The sequence below is a fragment of the Halyomorpha halys genome, unplaced genomic scaffold (assembly GCF_000696795.3).
Source record: "Halyomorpha halys isolate HHAL.00 unplaced genomic scaffold, Hhal_1.1 Scaffold357.1, whole genome shotgun sequence".
NCBI classification, from domain to species: Eukaryota; Metazoa; Arthropoda; class Insecta; order Hemiptera; family Pentatomidae; genus Halyomorpha; species Halyomorpha halys.
The window spans coordinates 456860-482470 of NW_027113955.1; the positions used below are offsets into that span (position 1 = coordinate 456860).

General features: G+C 29.9%; 1 protein-coding gene across 2 annotated transcripts in view; it reads right to left on the reverse strand.

The window, feature by feature from the left end:
• The window catches only part of LOC136796724 (uncharacterized), an 887913-nt gene that overhangs the window by 444261 nt on the left and 418041 nt on the right, over nt 1-25611 (reverse strand). For both annotated transcript variants that reach the window (XM_067051189.1, XM_067051190.1), the window contains one exon: nt 9147-9317. In XM_067051189.1, coding sequence (XP_066907290.1) covers nt 9147-9317 — 171 coding nt within the window. The remainder of the gene's footprint in view (nt 1-9146; nt 9318-25611) is intronic.

Genomic DNA, 25611 nt, shown 5'->3' on the forward strand with positions numbered 1-25611 from the left:
GATAAAAGTTGTATTGAACGGAATTAATTAGCAAACACTCTAGAATCAAAATAAACAACGAACAAACGAAAAACGACAGGACTTTTTGAATGCCCTGGTAGATCAGTCTTTTGTAATGGATTGGCTATTTAGACCGTTTGTCTAGTAAATGTTGCAATAGTCGGAATCTACGAGCAGTTTCTTGTCTTTTTAGTCTTGTATGAGGATTCCATGTCAGTCGTTCTTTGCATTTAAAATTAAAATTATTGTGAGTGCCACCCATTGGCTAACGGGCCTCACAAATGCTCGGGAGAGGGGGAGTGAAGGCTGTGAGTAAGTATTATATGATTATATGCTTGACAAAATCCGGATAGGGCCGGGGATTCGATATGGCAACCTTTGGATTGGCAGCCAGGCGCGTTACCACGCTGCTACCGTCACCCTTCTTTATTAGCATTACATAATTTTTTTTAAATTTATTTAATTTTATTTACAACTGTACAAAATAATACAATAGGTAAATATGTTGTATTGTTCATATACACTTCAAAATCTTGGGAAGGAACCACCCATTGGTGGTATTTCAAATATTAATTTAAATTAGAAGGTCCCGTGGCCATCTTCTTTTCAGCCGCGTAGGATTATCAGGGATTGTTAAGGATGAAAGATTAAGAATTAATGGGTTAGGATGGGTAAGGAGTTTGGAATGAAAAGACGCATATCTGTTTTGGGTCAAATCTGCAACCAATGGGATGTTAAGGTCTTTGTGAATGAGTTTATTTGTAACGTAATAAGGAGCATCAAGGATTTACATAATTTAAAGTAAAATAACGTAATTAATGCAATACAAATGTAAAGTTATCTTTCTTTGCGTTACATAACTTTATATTTTTATTTCATTAATTATGTTATTTTACTTACATATTCAATTACCTATATGTACGTTTTATTTCCCACTTCTTTCATTACTTAATTCTTATCCATTTTCATTCTGTACACCTATTAACTTTAGTCATTCTATATACCCTTTTATTCATTAGTTGTTACCTTGTTTGTTTTGGCACTATTAAATAAATTTTCTAAAATTTATTTGTGTTATACTCTCAACCATCTTCTCCTCACATATATTATATACGGTCAACTATCGTCTCATCAAAAGAATAAATATACGCCTAAAAACATTTTTAAAATTTCTTAAAATTTTTTCCCTATAAAGGGCTAAGAAGGGTCTGCAATCACAGCGTTTAATTAATTGATATATTGACGAGTGTTCGTTATTAGACAGAAAATATGGAACAATTTTCACCAGAAAATTTATTAGTATGTTTGACACAAATTCATCTATCTAAATTACTTCGGAACGGAATGAATATCTTTGAACATACTGAACTAACTAGCATATTTAAAATGTCAAAGTGTACGAACAGGAGAAAAAAAAATTCTATCTGCCTCAGGCCTGTTAAACATTTGTGGCTAAGTTACGTTCCCCCTGAATTGATAGTGCCGAGTTTATTAGGCCTTCAACTTCTTGAACTTTTTCAAAGAGTTGCGATGAGGAAAGAAAAACTTAAAGCGATAAATCCTCAAAAAGAAAAGTTCAAACTCTTCATCTCTGAATCTACGGGCAATAATTTCAAAAGTATTACACGAATCGTGGATTTCTGGAGGAATGTTTTCTCGGTTAATGTGTTGGATAATTCATGGAAGTTTTTTTAATTTAAATCATATACAGCTCACTCCGGTTTACAACTAAGATAATTAAATTATGTTTTAGTGGACTTTGCTACTTGATTTATTATATAATTATTATTGTATTTATGATGTTGCTGTTAAAACGTTTAAACTGAAAGTAATAATCATGTGTTTTTATGTGGATTCTGGTATATAACGTATGGAAAAGTACGGTATATATATAGTTAAGCAACGTAGAGCGTAGTCAATACTTGGATGAGTAACCATCATGAGTCCAATCATGCGCAGAATACTATAATTCTCCCCAACTCCCTGGCTTCCCGATGTATATGGCCCGTCAGCATACTGGATGCAACTCACACAGACCGGGTGAAGGTGAGGTGCAACTCCTTACCCCGTGTGCTTAAATCGAGAATCGCGTAGTGATCTTCCATTATCTCCAATTGTTCCCCGGAGGTTTGAGCCATGGACGGTCTGATCTGAGAAGTATTCGTGTGGCTACGGACCTCAGATATTTGATTGACCTCAAAGGGATTGGTTTAAGAGCAACAGATTGACAGAAATCGTGGAAATTGCAGCTCGTAGCAACGTAAGGTTAAGTTACCTCCTCCAGGCTGTATGTTCTCATCATTAGATATTCATGGTCTATAGTGTCAACTCAAAAAAAGATAAAAAAAAATTGATAACAACGTACTTTGACGTAAAGAAAACAATATCTTCAAAAGAAAAATACTTCATTATATTTATGTATGTATATCAGAGAACATCAATCATATAGTAAATTTTAAAACATACAAGAAATTTGAACCAACAATATGTAAAGATTTTAAGTAAAATAAATTTATGAAAAATGTGGGTAAAATGTTAAGTTATTATTTACAATTAATTTTAATAATAAAATAAACAAAACTTTTAACCAAAATGGAATTTCAAATAAATTAATTATAAGCCTGACCTGAGTGTATGGTTTGTTGTGTATGGTAAATAGTTTGTTGATAAGATAAGTAATAGGTCTTGAGTTGATAGTGTTAAGTAATCAAAAATTAAAAGTTTTAAAAATTAATGAAATTGTGACAAAATATGCAACTAGACATAAGCTTAGGCAAGCTTATTAATATTTAATATGATTCCCTATTAATTTATTGTTTCATAGGATAATTTGACTTGTAATTAATGACCTGGGCAGAATAGGCAGCAAAACGTTTTTAAATTATTGGATGTGAGCTGTAAATTTATATTTAAGTTATGTTACCTTAACATCCCATTCGTTGCAGATTTGACCCAAAACACATATGCGTCTTTTTATTCCAAACTCCTTAACCATCCTAACCCATTAATTCCCAATCTTTCATCCTTAACAATCCCTGACAATCCTCCGAGGCGTCTGAAAAGAAGATGGCCACGCGACCTTCTAGTTTAAATTAATGTTTGAAGTACCACCAATGGGTGGTTCCTTCCCAAGATTTTCAAGTGTATATGAAACATACAACATATTTACCTATTGTAATATTTTGTACAGTTGTAAATTACAATAAATAAATAATAAAAAAAGTTATGTTAAATTATATATAATAATGTTTTTGTTAAAATTGTTACAAATGAATGTATAATAAAGGCTGTTGTTAGATTGTCCTGAGGATGGCCGAATTAAAACGTTAGACTGTTGTTGATAAAATAAGAAGTGTTGAGACTTAGCAGTATTCGAATAAAAAAAACTGTTTTAAAAAGCCATAATATTTAAATATCTGGACGATCAGGCTCTGGAATACTGTCATTTAACTGGAACATCGTCTCAATATTTCTTTATGAATAATTTGTTCATTGTTAAAATGATTATAAGAAACATTCTTTATCAATTTTAACGTAATCCTGACGATTTATTCAAATAACTCTTTCAATGCCATTGGCTAAAATAAATAACTTCTTCAAGATATGAAAACACCATATTTGACATATAACATTAAATTATCCGTATGTATATGATTATTTCTATTTAATTGTATGATTTCAAAAAGAAAATGGCTCGGTTTTTATAACTCTCCATGTCTTAAAAGAAAATTTTTAAAAACGGCACTTTTTTAATACATTTTTTATTTTACAACTTCAATTTTTTTTTAAAAAATGTAGTTATTATTACCTAAAGTAGCAGAACTAATGGTACAAAATGAATGTTAACACACTATTCTTCTTGTGATGTTGAAAATAACAAGATTTCATCGCAAGTGACAAGAAACAATAAAACAATTTTATTGTTGATATGTCATTTGTCTTCTATTCGAATTAACAATCATAGCGAAATGCCACAGCACTGTAAGACCTTTCGGTTCATTTGTATTGCCAGCATTGAAACATTCTGTTTCTGCCTGAATTGAACATACATTTGTATACATTGAACATACACATTGTAAAGGTCGTATGTGAATATGACTGCAAATAGATTTGACCTTTAAATGACTATTTGAATGTTAAAAATTAAATGTTATTATTAATTAAAGATAATTGATAAATGTAAGAGTTAATTTTTTTTTACGGATCTATGATTTTCTTACTACTAATGATTATTAAAATTATAAATACATAAAAATAAATTTTGATAATTTTGAAAAAGTGCCCTAATTTATGAATACAAATAATATAGTACATAAAATAATATCAATTAATTATTATTATTATATTCCAGATATCAGTAACAAATTTTAGGTATTCATTCAATGTATATTAAAGTATTTTTTTTTCAAATAGGTTTTCCTTTTTTTGTTGTATTTTTTTTCCTTACCTAATATCATCAACATCGTCAAAATTGATATCATTATTGTTTCGTATGTGATTATTTAGGGCTGTTCATATATAATGGAGTGTTTATGTTTTTTCATTAAATTTACTACTGATTCACCAATGTAAATTTTTTCAAAGAATTTTAGTTGATAAATTGATAGAGTCTATACCTTGTATTGTGTCCTTTATTTTACAAAAACTATTAAGAATCGAAATCTTATATTTCCGTGCGATGTTGTAATTGTTATCCTAACAAAGCAGCTTTTAACAAAATAAATAAATAAAATTGTTATGTATATTGTTTTCATTTTATTTAATTTCGTTCATTTTTGATTGTGCATTACATTTATAAAAGGTAAGATACGGTTAAAAATAATAAATAAATAAAATTATTATTAAAATTTTGAAAAAAAAAAAAACTGAATAACTGCGTATCATTAAGGATTCATCTTTTCAAATGTATGACAAATACAAAAAACAAAAAAATATAAACTAAATTAAATTAAAAAAATAAAGTACTTACAAATAATTATATTTTGTAATATAAATGACTAGCGTCATTTTCCCCCAATTCTATTCTCTACTGATGTTTTATGCATTTTTTTTTTCACTTATATTATGTGAAAATATTTTAGTGTTATTAAGAAATCATATTAATTTTTCTGGGATTTTCCTATTATATTTTAAATTATTTCCGTAACAGTCCCTGGTTCGATTTGATTTTATTCGGTTCATCTGCCAGTTCATTTTGAGAGTGTCGCTCATGAAATGAATAACGCAAGATATTAAGGTACACCACTTCATGAAATACTTCAGTATCATAGGTTATTGAGTATTATTTGTCCAACGACTTCCAATTTATTGTCTCAATTCCCAAACAAATATGCCGTAATTTCTTTGCTCAAATTTAATTATATTTTGTATTATTAGGCGATTCAATAATTTATAATGAAACATATCACTATAGTATCAAAATTATTTATTTATTCTTTCTTTGTCAACTTTATATTAGTCAATAACTTATTATTATCACAGATATTTTAAATCAATTCAGTTTACACTGTAATAGACTGTGTAAACTGAAGGGATTTGGAATAAGTTAAATAATGATAATAATAGGTTATTGAAATTTGGTAAAGGCCTGGAACATTTTGATATTAGCTGTTATATTATAAATAAGATCCTTGAGAATGGACGAAAGGTAAGAGTTACAAGAAAATAAAAAGTGTGAGGATATCTTTAATTATAATTGATAAACAAACATGTCTCAAACAAGAAGTTAATGTATACAAGTAAAAGTAAATTAGTATTTATTTAAAAATTTGTTTAACATAGACATCATGTTCAAAGGCATAATCATGTTCATATCCTATTATTTTATTAATTATAATGCCATACAATTCATGAATATAGTAGTTTTAAAACAATTATATTCAAGTTTTATTTATTTAATGATATTTACAACTGTATTTACATAAAAATACATTCAGAAAATTTGATTTTTTTTATGTAAGATCACAATGAAATGATACAGACATGTAGAGAAACTACCCATTGGTAGTACTCTAACAATATTTCTACATTAGTTGGTCTCGAGGGTACCTCCTTTTCAGGCACCTCGGATGATTGTCAGGAGTGGAAGAGGAAGCAAGGTCTGAAAGTAGTGGGTGGTAAGGGAGTTTATGATGGAAGTATTGCTTATAAACATAGCTTAATATATTTCTACACTTGACCAAGTTGGAAAAGGCCGTCTCTACTCTTCCTCTGTTCCATTTTTTTTCAACTTGTTACATTTTATTCATAAAAGTTATTCACGTTGTAAATATTCGTGTATCTTTATATAGTAAAAGTGTAATTTGCGCATCTCCATGTTGCAACATTGTAATTTGTGCATCTATTTTTTTATTTTTTTATTTAATGTGATTTAAAACTGTACAATAAAAAATACAATAAGTAAATATGTTGTATGTTTCATATATACTTGAAAATCTTGGGAAGGAACCACTCGCTGGTGGTACTTCAAACATTAATTTAAATTAGAAGGTCCCGTGGCTATCTTCTTTTCAGATGCCTCGGAGGATTATCAGGGATTGTTAAGGATGAAAGATTAAGAATTAATGGGTTAGGATGGTTAAGAAGTATGGAAGGAAAAGAAGTATATCTGTTTTGGGCCAAATCAGCAAAGAATGGGATGTTATTGTGCATCTTCATGTTGCAAGATTGTAATTTGTGCACCTTTATGTTATTGCTTAGAAAATATTTAAGTAAATTCACTTATCAAACTTCGCTTATTGTTAGCATAGTAGGATGAGAAAAAAAGTGAGGTGTAGTACGCCCATCACACAACTTTCACTTACCCCCTGATAGGCGCAAAATTTCAACAAAAAAAAATTGTATTTTCTCTTGCTACAATAATTCGTATTTTATGGTTTCTCGAGGTGCAAAAAATGAATATAAGCTTTCTTCCAGCCAAGAATAGACAGTTCAACAAGATATAGCAAATCCACAAAATATATAGGTTTGCGATCGGAAGATATCGGACACGCTCAGCTGTCTCAGATTTTTCAATCTCAAAACTGCTGTCTCTATTTCACTATTTTCTCTTTTACGTAATTTTTAAGTTCTTTCACAGTTCATGACGGACAATTTTTTATGATTGTTGACAAAGCAAAGTGATTAATTATTTCAAATAAACAAAATTAAAGGTAATTTTTTAGGTTTGAAAATTCAAATTGTAGCTGTTGAAAACTCTAGCGGATATAAAATATCACTTTATTGTACATTGATATAGCAAGTTTAATCAAAATCGCTATAGAGATTTTTTAGAAATTCGAAAAAAATGTGAAAAATCGATTCTTACTATATATTTAACTTGACAGATAATGTTCGTCACTTTCCAATCATTAGTTACTACAAAAATGGTTTTTCTAGTTCCTCTTTGATTTAATTATTTATTTAATACATAGATTATATTTATCCATTTAATTACAAATACCAATAAGAGGTTGCTATAATTACATACTTAAAATTTACTTTAAAGAAAGCTATTACGAAAATTATGTTGTTGTTGTTGTTGGTTTGAGGCTTTAGGTCGTAAAACCCTGAGGTCATCAACGCCCATGTTTCGCACTTTATAGTTCTATTTCAAGATTTGAAACTCTTTAAGTAATTACTAAATAAATTTAAGTAATTACTTATTTAGTACGTATAACAAACTTTCGGGTTTAAATCTTATTCAAAAAGTTATTCCTTTTTAAGAAAATTAAAACCATTTCTATGTTTCTGGTCATCATTTAGGGCATCCGATACACTAGGTCCCACTCCCAATCTACTTACGTTCATGGAATAGAAATGACATTCTTCAAATATGTGAATGACTGTAAGTACACTGTTGTAGTATTGACATTTTTGCGATGGTTGCTTATTGATCAGATATGCATGAGTTAAATTCGTATGACCTATTCTAAATCTGGATATAGCTACCTCCTCCAAACGATTGGAACGGTTTGATGTGGTCCATGGTTTAATGGTTATTAATTTGCTTGGTGGGCTTTCATTCCACATGGCTTGCCAACTAGCTGATATTACATTTTTCATCGGGAGTCTTTTTTCTTGGGGGGTCAGAACGGCCGCGCCCCGACCCGGAAGGGCAAGTGCTTGTTTGGCTGCAACGTCCGCCAGTTCATTTCCAGCAGTGACCCGACACCCATATAAAGAAAACAGTTTTCCCAAGTTATGAAAATTATGTATTTGAACCATATCCAATTGTTTCATTCAGATAAAACCTAGCTCTCAGGAAAGAACATTTAATCGTACATAATGTGAGTTTTCAAAGGAAGATACATTGGAATACAGGATAATGACAAAATTAACAATACCAAAGGTCCATGTTTATATCAATCTTACTCGAAGTAAGCAATAATAAAATCATCTTTATAACTCTGACTTACGCCATATAATTTAATTATTTTAAGCTGCAATGATTATAACCTTGAAAAATAATTGTATTAAGATCAACTAACTGCCTTGTTAATAAATTGCAAGTAATCTAAGTCCAATCATGTCATTTTAGTTTTTGGGGGAATTAAAAAAAAAAAAAAAAAAAAAAAAGGAGAAATATACATGTATATTTTTTCTAAATGTCTATTTGAAATGTAATATAATTAGTTATTAATTACACCATTATTTTATTTTAAAAAACAAAGCAAAGCATTATAAGCCATCACACAATCACATTCCTCTGAGCTCTGTAGATGGGAAAATTACAGTACTAGATCTTATTGTGCTAAACACAGATAAATGAAAGTTAAAACATGAATGACTAAAAATATATTTCAATAGCTAAACTATTCAACGATTTAAATAAATAATATTTTTATAGAACGGTTCATAAAAATTATATGGGGATTAGGGTGCTAGTCAAAATTCAAGAAATTGTAATGATGAAAAATTAAACTCATTACTAAACTGGTCCTGGTTTCGTCCCACAATTTACACCTTCTCTAGGGTCAATAAAAAAAAAGAGGTTTTATACATTCTGATAAGGGATCAATAAAAAAATTGAGATCTATGATTTCAGATTAAAATTTATACAATAACCCAACAAATTCTGTGTAGTTCTATGGAAAAACTGTTACAACAAAACACAAGTTTATAAAAAAAGAATCGGGATCATATTGTCAGAAAACTTATCCACTTACCTTTTTTCATAACGAATATACAAGGGTGGTCAAAGAGGAAGTTTCTGAAGAAGTTACATTCGTGGTCAACCTGAGGCTCCCTGCAGAGGCAAGTTGGGTCGAAGAAGGGAAAGGCTTGAAGTGTTCTCAGAGCTGCTTGACATTTGGTTACAGTCACAGTCGAACAGGACACTGCAAAAATAAAGGTCACTTTGTGGTAAAGTGTTCTATCTTTGACATAGCAAATATCCATTATATTTATATATTTTAAATAAATTATGTTACAGATCGTATGAATTAATGAAATGTGTTTATTTATTTTAAAAAATCGATCTATTCAAAAAATAAAGAACACATAAAATGAAAAAACTCCATTTGTCGAAATCTGTGTGAAATTTCACACATAAATAACAATAATAACTAAAATAATAGGCCTTAGACAAAACAAACAAAAAAACAAATGCTTTAAAAAACCAACAAGTCAGTAATTTAAAATAACAATTTGGTATTCATGTTAAAAGAAACAAAACGATATCAAATTGTAGTATGGTATTGATCCATCACATGTTTATTTTTGTTTAGTGGCGTAAAACATCATTGGTCATTAATACCATTTATACCTTATTTGATAGGGCATACATTTGTTTAATTTACATTTTTTTTTTTATGTTTGATAATATATTATGTGTCAGTAAACCTTTTGATTTTGAAGACTGAAGTACTAATTTTATTATTTTATCTTCGTCTCTGAAGGTTTTTGAAATATTCGTGTTTAAGCCTAAGCTATTGAGGTGCGATGTGAAATATGGGAATTCTTGGAAAATATGGCTAATTATCAAATTGTTCATTTTTTCAAAAACTTGAACAGATAGAAATTTTTAGACCCTTTTTGATTTAACATAGTTTTTCTATAATATTAATTATTTTAATTAGTGACCCGGTGAGAATGCTTCGCTGGGGGGCCCTCTCAACCACTCACAAGTGGGGGGCAGACTAAATTTCATTTAATCATTACTTTCTTTTTAACTGTTTATATTCTGCCACAATCAAGGGCAATAGTCATTTGGGATGTAAGAATACATTAATTAAAATTAAAAAGTACATAAATAATAATAATAAATACTCCAAAATAATTAAGTATAAACTAAAATGGATAAAAAATAAAATTATATGTACACATTATAAATAAACATAAGCTATCTGAGTTAAATAATAGAAAATAAGAAAACAGCCAAGATAAATAATTAACATAAATTTTTAAAAATCTTGAACACAATCGTGCAACAATTGAAATATAATTTTTTTGTAATTATTTCCATGGATTTTTTTTTAAACATCTATTCATTTAATAGATGAAAAAAAAAAACGAATGAGGATAAAACTGTAGTTATTCTATTTTCTAAAAGAAGATCTAACAAGAGCAGCACGAAGGTTAGAATAAGAACGAATTGTTAAATATCTTGGTGTGATCTTAGACTCTAAACTGACTTCCTCAAAGCACATAAATAATCAGTGTGATAAAACCATGGGGTTACTGCAAACTTTGTTTCCGGTCATGAATAGGAAATCAAGTTTAAACCTTGGAAATAAGACACTAATCTATCATTTATTCATAAGGCCTATTCTACTTAACGCTTGTACAATATGATTAAATACCAAATACAGAAAAATATAAATTGTACGATGTAAATACATTTTATTTATTAGTTAATTTCATAGAACTTCTACAATACACATGCATGAGTTTTGAGATATTCCGAAAATCGAGGACAGTTTTTTAAAGCTTACAATTGATTTCTTTGAATCCTACAACAAAAATCCTTAAGAATACATTAGTATAATAGTAATTACATTCAGAATAATTTGTGTTATAAATAATACAAACATAAAAAATTGAAGCGCGCGGCATTTAACGTTATATATATAATATTTTATGTCTAAGGAAGGTAGAATTTTTTTCAAATTTATTGTTTAGATTCTTAAATTTTAGAATAAATATAAAATTATAGTTATAAAATCAAATCCTTAAATTACTTTTTAATATGTTACCTAAAATGTAGCTCTGTAATTATAAATGTAAAAAAAAAACATCAACGGTCAATTATATTCCCACAAAAATAGAATCCCATAAATGTTATTTAATTAGATAACTATGAGCGTCATTAGATTTTTTAAAAATTGTTTTTCTCTTGTTTATAATAACTATCGAACATGTACAGAATAAAGGCAGAAAACGAGAATATTAAAAATGTTTATAATTATGTAAAACATTTTTATTCTCGGCTCCCAGAGTGCATTTGCAAGAATCCTCGGAGACATTTATAATATTTTTTCATCATTTAACAGGTATCACAAAAAAATGTTCCACCGGTTGAAATCGGTGATCCTACGCTCGTAGTCTTCCCTTCTAAGCTTTATCAACTGTTTCAAGGGATTTAGTTAGCAAAGCCTTCTTCGGAAACCTGTTTGTTCAACTCGACAAATAGAAAAGTTAGTTTTAGGAGTCTTTGAAGTTTGAAGAAAGTAGTTGCCTAGTTAAGGAGACAAGTCAAACTTCAAAACCCCAACGGCTAAGTGGATGTTAGCTTGTGCTGAATTACTTGGGGGCACATCATCGCGGGGTTGAGGAGTACATTATTTACCACTTTTAAAACCAAGGGGTTGTAAATTTCAAGTGAATTATAGCAATGATATTTCTGATGTGACGTGAATATATCTATAATAATATGTATAAATGTCTTTTAAGTGAAAAAAAAAAAAGACATGACGATGACCTATTCCAAGTGAATTTATATGATCAGGAGGCCACAATTTCAAGCCTTCAGAGCTTAGAACAACAAACAAGATAATAACTAATGAATAAAAGGATATACAGAATGTTTAGAAAATTATGTATAAAATTATAGACACATAAATAGTGTCAAAAACATGAATAGTTTAAGTATTATAAGAAGATAAAGACTGTATGGGAAGAGTTATACTAAAATTAATTAAGAGGAAAGAGCAAATAATAAAATACATATGAAAATCTAGTTAATGAATACATGTACACAAATGAAATAATTTAAAATAAATAAATGAATGAAGAGGAAAAATAAAACGTATATATAGGTAATTAAATATGTAAGTAAAATAACAGAATTAAAAAAATAAAATATAAAGTTATATAATAAAGAAATATAAATATTTTAATTTCATAATAAGAATTTGAAATTAAAGTTATAGATTAAAATGAGAAAGAAAATGTAATTGATTATATATATAAGTAAATACTAGAATCAACAAATATAATATAAAGGTAAGGAAGACACAAGACATAATTAATAATTATAACAATAATAATATGTGGTGAATACAACTAATAACTTGGGTAAGGAAGATACAATAAGAAAGAGTAGAGAAGGAGAAGAGCTGTAAAAAGGAAAATGAGAAAAAAACAATTTTTTTTTAATATCTTCATTGAAATTTACAACTGTATATTATATAATACATTCAGTAAATTTTATCTTAGTTAAAACGGAGTGTTAGAGGCGTGTAGAGAAACTACCCATTGGTAGCAGTCTAAAAAACAAAATAAAAATAAAAATATTTTTGGTATAAGATTTATAAGATTTTATCCTAAAGCCAAGTGAGGTGGTGCGTGCGACCATATTTTGAGTTAAAAAAGTATGTTGACACTAATAAATAAATTTTTATTTGTTTGTGTTTTATTCGCATCCCCAACCGTCTTCTGCTTATTAACTTATCCCAAGAATTGGTGAAAGTAAATCACCAAACTACTTAACATATACGTACGTCTATTAGTTCCTTAGTATAGTTTTTATAAGTCAAAAGTTTATCCAAATAACTAAAAATCAATATTTTGTGAATATATTTAGGTGAGTGTCATGGCAAATGCACCCGTATGAAGTCAAACAAAAAAATTTTTGTATCTCCACTTGGGCTCTTGAACTGTAAAGAAATATAGATCTTTTTCGTAGTTAATCGTTTGTGCATTGTTATTGAGAGATTTCCTATCATTAAAATAAAATCGAGACACTTTTTGATCAAATTAAAGGAAATCGAATTTAATTTTGCGCCCATTTGTCCGACAAATTAATAAGAGAAAAAAGCCTGTCTTACTTGCTAAAGATGACCTATGATGGTTTCTCATTATTGGGGTGTTTGATTATGTTATAATTTTAATTATTATATTAAGTTATAATTCTTGTTTGACTTGGTATTCCTCATTTCAACACGAGTTTTACCTTTTTCTGTAATCAAAATGATGGGCGCATGAAAAACATTTCTGAGCATGCATACAGCAGACTGATGATAGTGGATTATAGATGGATTAAAACCAGTCTTTTAAGGTGCTTTATGGAACTGTTTTGGTTGATATAAGTGGAAATTATGAACCCCAATTCCTGGACTATAAAGATTAGCAAAATCTACCGAGTGACTAATATAGTGTGATAACTCAGGCGTAATATTAATTAGAAAAATGCAGATAAACCATGTCCGTCAATTATTAATTTATTAACATCACTACTGGGGAATATAGTGGACTCAGGGATTCTCAGATCGATAGCGTAAATATTGTATATAAAAGTGTAAATGGTATTCTTTATTTTTATGTATTTTTTTTCATTTATTTATTTATTATTATTCTTATTTCATTTTATTTTAGTATGAATGTCATCATATTGTATATGATTTATTTTACATTGTTTGATTTTGTTTAATTTACTTTATTTTTTTCTCTTTTTCATTTTTAGTATGAATTTGTTCAATTAGTAATATTACTCATATTCCAATTTTGTGGCCGATTGTAATAATACTTATCAATAAATAAAGTAATTATTATCTAAAAAAAATTATTCATAAAAACCATTAATATTTTGTATTTTTCTATTGTTTCTTATTGCTGACAATGATAATTTGTAAAATTTTCAAATGAATAAAATAAGAGGTCCTTTAAAAAAAGAATATTTTTTTGAAAATTCGGCATTTAAGCCGTGTTAGACTATTTCAATGAAGATAGCTGTTTTTCTCCATCAGTTATCACTATTACGTATTGCCCAACAACTTTGAGGCAGATTTTAATATTTATCAATAAATAAAATTTGAAATAGAAAAAGGAAAAAAAAACATCAACTATTATTATGATCTTATTGTAATATGTCCAAGGATTTTAGTCTTATATGCAGGTGAGTTGCTAACACATGGTCCTGGCGTTGAACAATGTACCCTAATGATCATGACCACTTTGTAAGTGAACCATTTGTATAATGGAACATGTACAAACTGGACAGTGTGTTAGATAAACTTTGCTACCTCTGCTATAAGATACTTGCTAATGTTCTTAATTTGTTAAGGTAATAAATAAATTATGGTATTCCCAACAGCATTCCTTATAAAAATCGAACGTTGACAAAATTATTTTATTCAGATAAATAAATTATATATATTAAATTAATTGTTTAATATCATCTTTAACATTCTTAGTTTTCATATAAAGGCAATATATCCTTTTGGAAATTGTTGAATAGCAAACTATTTTATCTACCTTCCCACTTCTAGTATACGGGATTGAGAAAAGTTTACTGTTCATTGTAACATATGAATAAGTTTAGAAAAAAATGTTTAGAGCTTATTATTAATAATTTAAGATTCCTGCTTTATAGAAAACGACTATACAAATTTTCAGCATATAGTTAGTTTAGTAATTTTCGTATCGTATGTTAGAACGTAAAGTAACTTTTTTTTTTAATATGTGATATGTTCCCTACACAATAGATTAAAAGTATTATAAAATCCCTACAACCAAAAACAAAAAAAACTTAAAACCTTCTGTCTGCTCTATACAGAATTAATTAACCGATCGAAATATTGTAATGTCTCGGAAAATTAAGGTATGTTCCCCAGAAAATACTCTTTAGATTATTTAATTATTATTGGCTCTATGAAACTCAGCAAAATTTATTTCAGTAGTTTTTATCACACAGCGAGATAACGGAGCCGTAATTCGTTCGTAAAAGATTGGGGGGGGGGGACAAATTTATATTTTTCTCCTTTAGTTATTCATGAAAAATCCTTAGTCCACCATAGTCAATGGACCCTATTACGTTTCCAACAGAGCACTACAGCATGACCTTCATATCTCTTTTTTTCTTGACCTCATACTAACCAAGTTCTCATTTAAACCTTTCTAATCATCCTAATCCTTTGGTTTAATTCTTACCCAGTTCCAACCATCCTTGTACTCCACCTCGAAGGTTGAAACGGCAGTGGCCAAGAGACTTTTTATGAAATAAAGTACAAAATTGGAGTTGAGGCAATGGCCAGATGCTCCGCTCAGGTAGAGTGATTGTAGCTTTAGCGCACTTCCTCAGCCTCCACTGGCTCATCACCAATAAAGCGGTGAAAGGGCTCCACTCGGATCTCGAAGGACCCTGCTCTCTACCTTTCATACGTGGGGGTAGAGTGGGCTCAGGACGAGATTATAAATATTGTATGTAATTTATTTTACATTGATTATGTTCATTTTATTTATTTTTCTGTTTATATCGTATAGATATTTTATTTATATCCTTTTATTTTTTATTTTTGGTATGAATTTGTTCAATTAGCAATATTATTCTTTGGTCGATTGTAATAATACTTATCAATAAATAAAGTAATTATTATCTAAAAAAAGGGTTATTCATAAAAATCATTAATATTTTGTATTTTTCTATTGTTTCTTATTCCGAACAATAATAGTTTGTAAAATTTTTGAATGAGTAAAATAAGAAATTCTTTAAAAAATTTTTTTTTTTTAAATTCGGCATTTAAGCCCTGTCAGACTATTTCAATGAAGAAAAGAACTAGCTGAAATTAAAGGCCACCAAATTAATAAACATCTTTAGAGCCGTTTTGGATAAAATCGATAGAAGGTGGAAAATCGATTCTATAAAGAGGCACTTCAGAGGAAAAGTTTCTGTCCCATCCCAGATATATAGCCGCCTAAATTTGTGGTTTCAGTTTCGTACTTCGACTCATTTTTGAACCAGCCCACACACAGACCATTTTAAGAGACTTCATAATTTGGCCTAAGAGAACCCCAAAACGGGTATTTTCTTCGAAAACTGGAATTAAAACTTTTTCACGTTTGCAATACTTTCCATATATATGTAACTGAAAGTAAAAAAAAGGTTTTGCCATGTAAAGTCTGCTAAAAGCAAAAACAGTCACAAAATTTACTAATTTATATCAGTTATTAATTTGATGAATGTTGTAAAATGAATAAATTGCATGTTATTAAAATTGAAGTTTTTTTAACGTATACACTAATACCTTTTTATTACATAGTGGTGAGTCGTTCCGATATGATTCCAAAAAATAGCTAAGTCTCCTCTTACATGTAAATCCATTCAGCTGAATTATAAAAATTATTCGAGACCAACGAAGGCAAAATGGCCCGGTTACCTTTTAACCCAGATATCTCGACGGAATACGTATCTCTTCTAATGGAGAGTTTATTAAAAAATTATTATGAAATAATTACATGACATTAAAATTATTATCGTCATTCCTTCCAATAATGATTTTTTTCTTTATTATAAAACTTAGATCATAAAAAATACTTAATTGTTTTTCTAGTTTCAAGTAGGCCTTGGTAACATTTATATTACAAGAGCCCAAGAAAAAGGCAATTTTTGATTACTATAATGAAAACTATGTATGATTACTAGTCAAAATTGATGAGTCTGCCAAGTATATGTAGGGAGAATAGAAAAAGGTGGCTATTTCAAGACGTTTATTAATTATTAAATATTAAAGTAGAATAAATTTGCTAAAATATGAGCCATTTTAGAGTTATTTACGTTCAATAGTTCCCGAGATATAGCTTTTTACAAAAAGTAACATTTTATAAAAAAATAAAGTTACTGAATTTATTTTGGAACAACTATATCTCCAAAACTATTCCTAGTACAGAACCCTATTAGCATTCAAATTAAAGCTAGTTTAATGTACTATGGTACAGGTTCTGGAGCCCTCCTGAGGTCCACCCAGCCTCTTGTGTAAAAATCGGGCGGTCGAGGGTGATTCTGACCAAATCACCTCCTTGCACAACCGTTAGTCTAGTAACAGTACTTCTTTACAAAGTACTGAACCCCTGACTCTTCATGGGTAGTAGCGGTACAGATTTAGGTTTTCTGGTGTTCCTGACAGTTTTAAAGAAATAGATCTCCGAATGAAAAATTAATTTTGTACGTTTTGAATCAGGCGCCATTTTTTATTCTCCCTACCTATACTTGGTAGACTCATCAATTTTGACTAGTAATTATACATGATTTTTATTAAAGTAATAAAAATTGGGGTGAAATGTTTTTTTTTTTTTTTTTGTTTTTTTCTCTTCGGCTCTTGCACTAAGTGAGAATTAATAACTGAGTGGCATTGATTATAGGTGATTATACGTGGTTACCAGATTGTCTGTAGTCTATAGATTAATGGGTTAACCCTTTGACCTTTTATTGCCTTCGACCATAACATATTACTAACAGATAGAATGTATGCAAATGAGATTCTGTGCCCACATCGTTATAGACAAAGCCCACGAATTAACTTTTTATGCTGCTTTACATTTGGAATGCTTTATTCGGGTTCGAATGTATGCTAAAACAATTTAATTGTAACAACATGATAATGACATGTCATACCCTTAAACGTGCTTTAGTCTCGAATCCGTCTGTTTGTTTAGGCTCCGAGGCGTAAAGACGAAGGTCTTCAGTGCCTATAAATTTGGAATTCGTCATTTATATCCAAATCAACCTAAAGCTACTAGAATGTTGACAATGCTTTAATCATTGCCGAAAGGAACTTCATCTTCATTCCAATTAAATTGATAGTTATTTCCGCTGTACCAAACATTTTAACACGAAATTCGGTATTTCGAAGTCGAATCCGTTCCCCAATGCGTTTATGTACATTATAAATCCTTTTATCGAATATGAGACTCTATCACTGAAAATTAAAAAAAGGGTAAACCTTTAAACTGTATAGTAGCCGAGGGAGTTGAGGTGTAGGACTTTGCAACCTTGGAACTGAAGCGGCGCTGGTTTCAGGGTCGACTTTTATTTCTGTGGTGGTCCCACGTATATATATATATATATATATATCCCCAAAAATAAACCTTAACCGTTCCCCACCATGGTTAGAATAGGTACCCTGTAAATAAAACCTCGTATGTCAGAAATTACCCAAAAAGGGGGTTTAAAAAATAAATTTGAAACTTAACTAGTCGTCCGTAACTGAGGGAGTTGAGCCGTCGCGTTTAACCACCTTATAACTGCAGCGACGCTGGTCCAAATCAGGCCTGGAGGGTCGACTTCAGTGGCAACCTATAGATAACTTGATCCACCCCCCCTCCCGTTTGTCAGAAATGACCATGAAGGGTGTAAAAAATATAATAATAATAAAAATTTGATACATATGTTGTATATCATCTATATACAGAGGGTTTTAGGTTATGGGTCTAAAATTAGTATAAAATATTAAGAATTTAAAAAAAAAATTCCCTAAGAAGGTACGTCTGTAAACTTTTTGTCAGGGATATTCATGTCTAAATATTTTCATTGTTAAGAATAATTTAGGTTTTAATACATAAATTAATATATGCACAACTACTTTATTAATGAAGCATAAACATTGAAATTCATTATTTCAATGGAATAATTTATATCCAATTAAGTATCAAAACTCTAATTACATTTCCAATGTTTCGGCCGACCTCAAGGACAATGCTAGCAATTAATTCACAGCCTCGCATCCAACAATAAAAAATTTACAAGCTATTCTACTCAGGTTTGATATAATCATTTAAACTAACTTATCAACAATTTTATTTAATCTTCCTTATAATAAGGGCAGGCATGAAATAATAGGATGAAAGGGTAAATAATATTGTTGATAAATTAGTTTAAATAATTATATTATACCTGACCTGCGAATTTTTAATTATCGGACGAGAGGCAGTGAATTTATAGTTAAGATTGTCCTTGAGGATGACCATGCTGTCCGAAACGTTGGATATTTGATGTATTATTAAAGATTTTTGAGACTTAATTGGATATAATTTGTATTTTAATTATATTATTTCAATTTCTTGAGACAAGGTAATTATTTATTAAGTAAATCAACAATTTTTATCCATTTTTGTCTCAACACTTTTATTTTTCACCAGTCCAACGTTTCGGCCATTCTAGCCATCCTCAAGGACATCTTCAATATAATTTCTTTCTCACATTAATTTAAAGTTTTTTTTTGGAGGCTATTCTGCACCAGGTCATTTTCTTTATTATAAGTTAAAAGCCTATTTTTTATTTTTTTTTTATTTAAAATCATTAATATTTAATTTTTCTTATATAAGATTATCCACAATTAATACACTACCATATAACAAGCCATTTATTTTTTATATGGTAGTATATTAATTGTGGATTATATAAGATTATCCACTACTATACTACCATATAAAAAATAAATGGCTTGCTATATGGTAGCGTAATAATTGTGGATAATCTTATATAAGAAAAATTAAATATTACTGATTTTAAATTTAAACAAATAAAAAATAGGCTTTTAACTTATAATAAAGAAAATGACCTGGTGCAGAATAGCCTGCAAAAGAAACTTTAAATTAATGTGAGGAAGAAATTATATTGAAGATGTCCTTGAGGATGGCTAGAATGGCCGAAACGTTGGACTGGTGAAAAATAAAAGTGTTGAGACAAAAATGGATAAAAATTTTTGATTTATTTAATAAATAATTTGTATTATTTAAATAATAAAACCAGTCTCGAACATTTTATAGGATTATCCATAAATTAACATTTAAATTAAATGTTGTTCAAAGTTGTTACTTTAACCACCTTACTCGTCATCTTCCACAGCAGCAGTAGCCGAATAGCACTGGATATGTGCTATGATTTAGTATTTTTTTTATATATATGATTTAGTGGATTTAGTATATATATATTTTTTTTTTGTGGGGTGACATTAAACAAAAAGTTCATCCTTAGTTCATCAAGCTAGGTCAGTGACATTAATTTTATATAATGAATGATTATTGAAACGAAAGATGCCAATGCTATCTTAATACTCAATATGACATTACATATAAACCTAGGGCATGTTTGGTAGTCAATAGTCAGCCATCATACGTCTGCTTTACCAATCTTGAAATATCTCTTCCATTATCTTGATGTACTGGTGGAATCTTCTCTTCACAGAAACCACCTCTATCCGAATGGATTTTCAAAAATCCACTTCAATACTACCCATACTATGGATTTTTGGTCCGTTGAAGATTTTGCTACTTCAATCTTTCACCAACAATTTACTTATATGTTGAAAATTCTCTCTTTTGTATCTATGTTCTTTTCTTGTTTCATTTATGTAGTTTTTCACAACTGCATAATTGCAATAAATGAATAAATGTAAACTATACATTTCCTACAAATGTTATGCGGTTCTGCATCGGGCATGTACACTTAATTTTTCATTGTGACCTTGGTATCTTTGAAACCACCTAATAGAACATTATTTAAAGTAGAGATTTTTTTCTAAAATATGTGATCTAGTAAAGCTGTATACGTCTGACAGTTCTACAGATATACTTTTTTAGAAAGCAACATTTCATAAAAAATATACTTGATGATAAGGTGAATTTATATTGGGAAATCTATAGCTCAGGAATCATTAAAAGTACAGATGTCTATTAGTACTCAAATTAAAGCTAGTTTAATTATTTATAAAGTAGTTTATGACGTTTATATTCCTAAGATTAGTAATTTTCTTGATATTTGAAAAAATATATAAATTTATAGTTGTTTGGATAAACTTCCATATTCAAATATCATAAAATCCACTACTCCTGCGAAAACGTTATGAACTACTTTATTTACAATCTTAAACTTTCTTGACACTTGTTAATTATCTTTAAATAAATAAAACTTTATCCATTTTAGTCTCAAAACATTTTTATTCTATTTATAAGTCCGATGTTTCGGCCAATTCAGCTATCCTCAGGGATAATATATTACAAATAGCTTTTATTATACATATGATGTTCAACAATTCCAAAATAAATAACAATATTACTTATAATTTATTTTACCTTAATACAATTTTAGAACTAAATCATTTAAAAAAACAACTTCATACAGGCTATTCTGCCCAGGTCAATCCAACAAATTACCCTATGAGACATTAAAACATATGATAATTATATATTTTTGTTAATAAGCACTTTTTAGATTATGTCTAATAACCTAATTAGTCAATTTTCACATTAAAATAAAAATTATTTATCACAGTATTCGTAACCATCCCAATAGTCAGGTCAAGCATTTTAATTATTTATGAAACTATATTTTGATTACATTTCCTCTTTATTTTATTATTAAAATTTTTATCAAGGTTAATTATAATTATCGATATTAAATTTATCCCATGTTTTTCATAAATTAATTTTACTTAGTATCCCTGCATAATGTTCGTTCAGATTTCTTGTGTCTTCTTTAAGATTCATTGTATAATACATATTTTCCGATATGTAAATGGATTCAAGTATTTTTTCAATTTATTATTTTCTTTATGTAAAATTATAGTATTTTCAAAATCATAAGTATAACAACGTTATAAACTACTTTATAGTACATTAGACTATCTTTAATTTGAATAAACTTTACGTTCAATGGTTCCTGAGATATATTTTTTCATGAATCAAAATTTTTGTCCGAGCAACTCGAAATCATCTACTTATTATTTTATTATAAGGGATCCCAAGCCAACAATGGATTATGTAAAGAGAAAGAAGGTGAGCTGATTGGCGAAAAAACGCCAATTCTTGAAAGGTGGAGCCAGTATTTTAGTGAATTGCTAAACAACAGAGCCACTGAGAAAAGGGCTGAAGAAAGCTTAAATCTAGATGAGCTCCTAGATAAGAGCAGGATGGTGCAGAAGAAGTGGAAGCTCTTGAGAAGGAAGAAATTATTGAGATTATAAAATCATTGAGAAACCATAACACGCCAGGTCTTGACGAGATAACTCCAGAGATGAAGAGATATGGAGGCAGTGATTTGTGGGAAGCAATTTATGATTTGATATGGGAGATATGGACGGAAGCAAAAATGCCAGAAGATTGGACAAGATCACTAATATGTCCTATACACAAGAAAGGAGACAAGCTGACATGTGATAATTGCTCTACAAAGCACAACTTATAAAATACTGGCAGTGCTTCTACATAAAAGAGTGTTCGATTTCACGGAAAATATAGGAGGATACCAGGGAGGGGGGGAGGTTCCGGCCCGATAGATCGACAGTTGACCAGATATTCACCCTGAGGCAGGCAATGGAAAAGTGCTATGAGTATAACATAGACCTCCATCTGCTATTCGTGGACTTCAAACAAGCGTATGACAGAAAGGAACTTTTAAAAGCCATGGTAAAGATAGGCATACCAAAAAAAACTAGTCAGGCTGGTAAAAATGACTCAAATGAACACTACCTGCCGAGTAAAGCTTCGCTGTTCCATGAATTTCCTGTAGAGAATGGCTTGAGACAGGGGTATCCTCTGGCTCCTCTTCAATTTAACATAGAATTAGAAGTGGCTATTTATTCAATCAGAACTAATCCAGGAGGGACCATTTACAACAGACTGTCAGCATTTAGCATATGCAGATGATGTTGTTATTGCCGCAACAACCCAAGCAGCATTAAAAGGAACATTCCAGGAATTAGAACAAGAAGCATATAAATTGGGCCTTAAGGTGAATGAAGACAAGACGGAGTACATGAAAAGCTCAAGAGAGGATAAGGAAGAGAATAGCAAAGTGACGTTCGGAGACCACAGCTTCACTTCTGTAAACCAGTTTAAGTACCTGGGAAGCCTGGTTACATATGATAAAGTAGAGAGCGAAATAGAGGCCAGAAATAGCAGCAGGAAATAAATATTATTTCTCACTGCAGAAAATACTGAATTTTAGAGCTCCCTCTCTAAAAGGATGAGAGTGGTCATTTACAAAACCATCGTAAGGTCAGTAGTGATCTATGGGGGAGAAACATGGCCCTTGACAAGAAAAGCAGAACAGATGTTCAACTCCTGGGAGAGAAAGGTATTGAGAAGGATATCGGGAGGAGTCTCGGAGAATGGAATTTGGAGAAGAAGAAGGAATGAGGAACTGACAAATTGGTACGGGGAACCCAGCATCGTGGCGTTAATTAAAAGTGGAAGATTAAGATGGTTAGGGCAAGTTGAAAGGATACCCAAAAGATGGTTTATGGCAAACCAAATGGAAAACGGAAAAGAGGACGTCCCCGAATCAGATGACTGAAGGATGTGTAGAAGGATTTGAAGGTTGGCAGATGGAAGGAGAAAGCAAGAGACCGTGTAGACTGGTTGGCTGTGCTGGAGGAGGATTGGAAGCTCTTGAAGGTTGGCAGATGGAAGGAGAAAGCAAGAGACCGTGTAGACTGGTTGGCTGTTGTGGAGGAGGCCCGGGTTCTTGCAGGCAGTGTAGTGCTATAATAATAATAATAATAAGTCACGAACAGAGTATATTTTTTAGTACATTGTTTATGGAATGTTGCTTTTAAAAAAACTGTAGCTCGAGAACTAATGAACTTGGATAGCTCTATTAGGGCTCATATTTTAGTAAATTTATTCTTCTTTAAATGATGTACTACTAGATTTGCTATTTTGTTGGTATTTTCCAAGATAAAGAGCTCTGAATAAAAATTATTTTCATATAACAATTTGAAACATCAATAATTTTGGATCCCCTAATCACATTTGGCAGACTTATCAATTTTGACTGGTAATACACGAAGTATTCTACAGAGTAATCAAATTAGGGGTGAAATAACTGACTTTTTTTAGCCTTTTGGGCTCTTCTACTGCTAAGTACGTTTTATTTTCGCAGTTTTGTAATATTATAAAGTTTCCAATTAGTTGAGAAATTCTTTACTGGACATAGAGGGAAGATACGCAACTTGAAATACTGATTAAAAATTTGGAAATTAGAGAAGTACTTTTTGGGGTTCTCAAGTATTTTTTCCCCAATTCACCATTTTTTCCTTCTTTTTATAAAATTGAAAATATTTAACAACTATTGTATACCATAAAGGGTTTTTAAATATAGACTAAATAGTAAAAACTAAAACCAAATCTTAACAAATTTAATTCAGAGAAGTATTATATAGCAATATTTCTAAACACAAATTATGAGCTAGTAATTCAAAAGATTAATTGTATTAAAAAATAAATACAATGTCCTCAAGTTACCACTAAAGAAACAACAGAAAAGGTTCAGAATTAGTCACATTTTGACAGTGATTTTTTTACATATTTATCACATTCCTTATTTCCATAAAGTTGAATCAGGAAATTTTAGGTTTACATTAAATTATGCCCTCATTTAATCTGGTGTTAGTTGTAGGTCACCTTGAACCACTACAAGTTGCTCTAGACTATTTTTGTAGTTTTCCAAAATTTTAGTCTCAGTGACGGGATTTGTCAAATTACCAACTTGAACCAAATTGAAAACAGGGGAGCTGACTCATGGCTACAGTGTAATAGAAAAGAATTTTCTGGCCAGCTGGATTCGAACTTGGGTCTTTGAAGTTCATAGCCAAGCGCCCAACCCCGGGACTACCCGCGTTCCCTTTAAAAATAATTATTCTAAATATTTATCATAAAATAAAATTATTTTATTTATTATAAAGTTGTTAATGAAAATTGCCAACAGGTAGATAACAATCTTGCAGGTGTTATTTACTTCGAAGACCTTGCATCAATTGGTCTTATTATAATTAATATATCTACTTTTTAATTATATCAATAATTGTTAATAATGATTATCAAAGGTTGAAAATATTATCTGTGATGCATTTTGCGCGATCAATAACATAATCATGTAAAGTCATAGGTGTAATCTGATCAGACTGACAATACAAACCGTAACCGGCGGCAGAATCACTTAGTCATGGTCCATGAGCGAGAGTTACCATGTCACCTACAGAACACCGCTGCTTCTCTTCATCCCCCTACGGTCCATATGTCAAGGAAGTTCGCTTCTGAGTGCGAATATGAACATGAGAACATAATTAATGGACAGCTCTTAAAAAAATTACATTATTACATTATAAGTCATGATTTATTTTAGAAATAGGGAGTGGTTTGAAAGAAAAATAGATTTATCAAATGTTCATTGAATCAGATATGCCTCACTTGGTTGATCTGTTCACGATTTTTTTTCATTAGAATTCTATACTTTTTTAAGCTATTATAATGATATATGTATATATCATTACAAACCAACTCAACTATTAAACACTGTTTTGTTCCAGTTCAATATTTAATTACCACATCTGCACTATATTTATATTTATTTTTATTATCCATAGACTTTTCTAATCACATGTTCTAATTAAATCATTCCCTTATTAAAAGCCAATG